Source organism: Papaver somniferum, chromosome 8 (assembly GCF_003573695.1).
Source record: "Papaver somniferum cultivar HN1 chromosome 8, ASM357369v1, whole genome shotgun sequence".
In the NCBI taxonomy this organism is placed as follows: Eukaryota; Viridiplantae; Streptophyta; class Magnoliopsida; order Ranunculales; family Papaveraceae; genus Papaver; species Papaver somniferum.
This window is the reverse complement of record NC_039365.1, coordinates 146292877-146296862: the sequence shown is the minus strand read 5'-3', so window position 1 is coordinate 146296862 and position 3986 is coordinate 146292877. Positions and strand designations below refer to the sequence as shown.

The following is a 3986-nucleotide window of genomic DNA, read 5'->3' as shown; positions in this document are numbered from 1 at the left end:
AAAAAAAAAAAAAAAAAAAAGAAAAAAAAAAAAGACTTGAATTATACCAGAGAAACCCAAGTAATCTTGGCTTCTTAGGACATACAGCTTCGTGTGCATAATTTTCTTTAGAAGTTGCAGATAATTCGGCAAAAGAAAGAGTGACCAAGACAAGGTCGTTGTATGCCCAAGTCAGATGTCAATCGAGTAAATGAATATTGTTCCCCTCTTTTCTTCTATAGATCATTTAGTGACCATGCAAGGTTTTTCCTATGATGTGTTTTAGTGTAATGTTTTATGAATCATATACGAACAATTGAGCTCCAAAGTTGGTTAAATTAGACGGTGTGGATTTCCTTTGGTTTAGTTAAATTTGTAATCCTTTATTGCGTTTAATTTTTGGGATTTATAAGTTTCCTTTGGTTCAGCTAAATTTGTGATTCTTATAGCACATTTAGCTTCTCAAAGGCAAAATAGAAAAGCAAATGATTATGGAGAAATGCCAACTTATCTCGACTACGACCTTGTCTCAACAGTGCAAATTCTAGTAAATAGACATGAATTATCTTTTGTTTTTCATGTTAAGACTGAAGTGCGTACATTTAGAGAGCAAAAACAGAAACAAGAAAGATAGATTCCAAATGGGATTTGTTATTCTTGGCATAAGAACCACTAGGATTAGATTCTGGAAGAAGATCAGCCTCTACCTTGAGATAAAAATTCTATGCATCTGAATTTCGAAATCACATTAATTTCTTCCCCTGGCCACCTGAGATATACCCGGTCAAAATATGGTACGCACAAGATGAGGTACCATTACAGCTGACGCCTTCATGAATTCAAGCATACTAGATAAACTACCTTACCAGTTATCACTACGAAAAAGAAACAAAAAAAGCTGTACCCAGAATCAACCCCAAGTTACAGCCTGGGATAGCCCTCAGCTCCGTCTCCGGTTGGTACGGAGTCACATGCGTTGCAATGGCACTAAGCTCATGCTGTAAGGCAATACCATCGGATTAATGAACGAGTTAGGTCCCAAAGTGTCATAGGTACACAACTCCTTGAGCTTCCCCGTTTCCAAGCGATGGGAAACAATCATAGAGCACACCTTCATTAGCAAGAGCCCATCCTGAAAAGCCAAAGGATCCATATACGGGTTCTGGTCACACGGATTTTCCATTCTTTCTGCTGCACTGTAGATGATTTTTGGATTGTCTTGCTCCATTATGTCTAGAGAAATACAGCTCTCGAGTACCCATTCAGATGCATAATAGTTTTCAAGAATCCAAACTTGCATTCCCGTGTTCTTGATCGTGATATAATACAGTTGCCCATTGAACTCTCCTACGCAACCTTCGGGTCCTTCTTTGAATGGATGCCGCCCAACTGGTATATTGATCAAATGAGATTTCTCGTTTTCCAAATCAAATGCAAGTATCACATCCCCGTCAGTTAGCCAGTATAAGATTCCACTGACATAAATTCCAAGGTTCTTAACCAGGCTATATTTGCACAAGCACATATCATCCGATGTTTTCCATTTCCCGGTTCTGGTAGAGTAGATATCAAACGAATAAGTGAAGTCCAAATCATCATGATTTTCATATTCTATTTCCAAACGATGCAAGTTCACCAGTCTAAATTCTGAAGAGCTGCCACTAGGAACTAGTGCCAGTCCCATGCCTCTCTCTTCTCTATCCCAAGACCAATCGAGCTTGACCCATTGCCTGCTAGCCGGATTGCAAACATATATTGCAGAGGACTTATTAGTCTTGCTGTTTCTACAACAAATAAGCCCATTGCTGGAAGCCATCAGAACAACTTTCTCAGATAAGAAATCCAAAACTGTCTTATGAATAGCTCTTATTTCTGCTTTATCAACAGGGATATAGCTTACATTATCAATATCATCCTCACAGGTCTGAAATCTCCCTTGGAAGAAGAATCCAGAAATAATAGGTGTTGATCTTTGGGAATGAAGCTGCATGAAGGATAAATCAGAGAACATATTGCCCCATTTCTTTGACACAAGCTTCAATTCAAGCAACGATTTTGTTCGCAATCGAGAAAGTACTTCAAAGCTAATATCCAAATTTGACAGCCCAAGCACCATCTGAAAATGGGAAAATAAAACATGCTTAGAATAGATTAAGACACTGATGGCTCAAACTCCACTTCTAACTACACCCCTAATTAGTCCATTTCAACCACTAATCACCAATCTAACCAAGGAAGCAGTACTAGATCCAAAATTCACCTCGTTTGACATTTGTCACAAACCAAAAAATCCCTAATCATACTTGCATCTAAGAAATCCCCTAAATCTGTGTAAAGCATGCTGCTAATGATACAAACAACATAAAACTCCAAAAAGAAAAAAAATCACAATTTTTATGAAAAGAAAAGAAACTTTCTGTCTAAACAAAAATCAAGGACACAAAAAGAAATCAATAACATTAGTACTAGCAGGATGTTCAAAACAACCTAAGATCATAAGATCATAAATGATTTCTATGCAAAGAACAAGTTAGACCCATAGAGATGCATTTATGGCAAAATAAAAAAACCCCAAGTACATACTAGTACAACTACTACATTTATGTTTCTTAAGAAAATCAAAACACACAACTTTTTTTTTAATCCATGGCATGCAACTCAAAACCCCTGTACCTCCAGCATCAAACCACTTATGATTCAAACCCAAAGAAACAAAACCCATGCAAAACATAAACCACCCTCTGATTTTACTTAAAGAAGTAAAGATTAGTGATGAACATACCTCAGCAAAGTAGAAGATCTGCAGAAATGGGGTAAGAAAAGGAAAAGAAGTGAAAATTTTCCAAGTTTCTTAAGAACACCAGAGATGAGAAAGAAAGAGATAAGCTCTAGAATTATTTGTGTGTTCTCCACCAAGATTATGAATAGGTTGAAAGTAGGATAGTATTTATTTTTTGAGGTGTCAACAACACAGCCTAGGTAATTGCTTAGCAACAACAATGAGTCCAAAGATGAAGAAATGCAGCAAAAAGAAAAAAGAGAGAGCAAATGCAGCAAGGGGTGGTGGAAAAGCAGAATGCAGCAGGTTGCTATTTCTGTTAATAATTTTTGGAATCTGCCCTTTGGTTTCTGAAGCTATTCGTACAACGCCCATGTCTCTAGGAATATTTAATAATTCACGAGTCAGGTTTTGAGTCAGATGCATGAGCCAAAACGCCAAAATGGGTCATTAGAAGTAGGGATGGACTGAAAGTTGGTAAGGTCTGAGTCATTTATATGGCAAACTTTTTTGTTTTGTCACTGTATACTACAGTAATTTTCATTAGTTTTGACTTGTTTCTGGAATAAGGGATGGGCGATGTACTGTTTTTTACCTTAAGAAGACTGGTTTAGCTGGCATGCATGCTTGTGTTGTTGCACTCAAAAACCAATGTGATGTCGATTGGAACGTCTAATTAAGACTCTAAAGCACTGGGTCTCATCTCATTAACGAAATCACATACACACCGAGTCACATGTCCTTGTAGCCGGATCTACCTAGGTCTGCACAGAAACCGAACCGCAAACCGAACCGTAACCGCACCGAACCGATAATCCAACGGTCGGTCACGGTTTTAATTTTGGTAACCGTTAGATTTTTGGATCGGTTATCGGTTTCACCCGTAACCGCACCGTATAACCGATCATTTTCTTCCATTGATTTAATTAGATCCTAGCCGTCAACTAAGTTAATTATAAACCTAAATAGACCTAACCCTAACATCTCTATCTCCGCCTTTGCCTCTTTTCCATCGTCTTTCTTCTTCATTTCTTACAATCACAGACAAGAACAACACCATTTCCATCTCCATGAGAAGTAGCAACTGCACCACTTTCTTCTTCTTTTCATATTAGTCACCATCTTCCTTTTGTTCCTCTTATTACTAATCAGAATCACAACTTCAGAAGTATAAAGTATCTATTTACCATCAAACCACAAGGATAATGGAACCCTAGATTTCAAATTG

At 37.6% G+C, this 3986-nt stretch overlaps 1 protein-coding gene across 1 annotated transcript; it reads right to left on the bottom strand.

The window, feature by feature from the left end:
• Positions 1-552: 552 nt before the first annotated feature.
• LOC113304764 (F-box protein At5g49610-like) lies at positions 553-3098 on the bottom strand. Its single transcript, XM_026553902.1, has 2 exons — positions 2762-3098; positions 553-2095 (listed from the first exon to the last, which is right to left on the bottom strand). Exon 2 carries the CDS (start codon positions 2093-2095, stop codon positions 947-949), a length of 1149 nt encoding a protein of 382 aa, XP_026409687.1. The 5' UTR covers positions 2762-3098; the 3' UTR covers positions 553-946.
• Between the last annotated feature and the right edge of the window lie 888 nt (positions 3099-3986).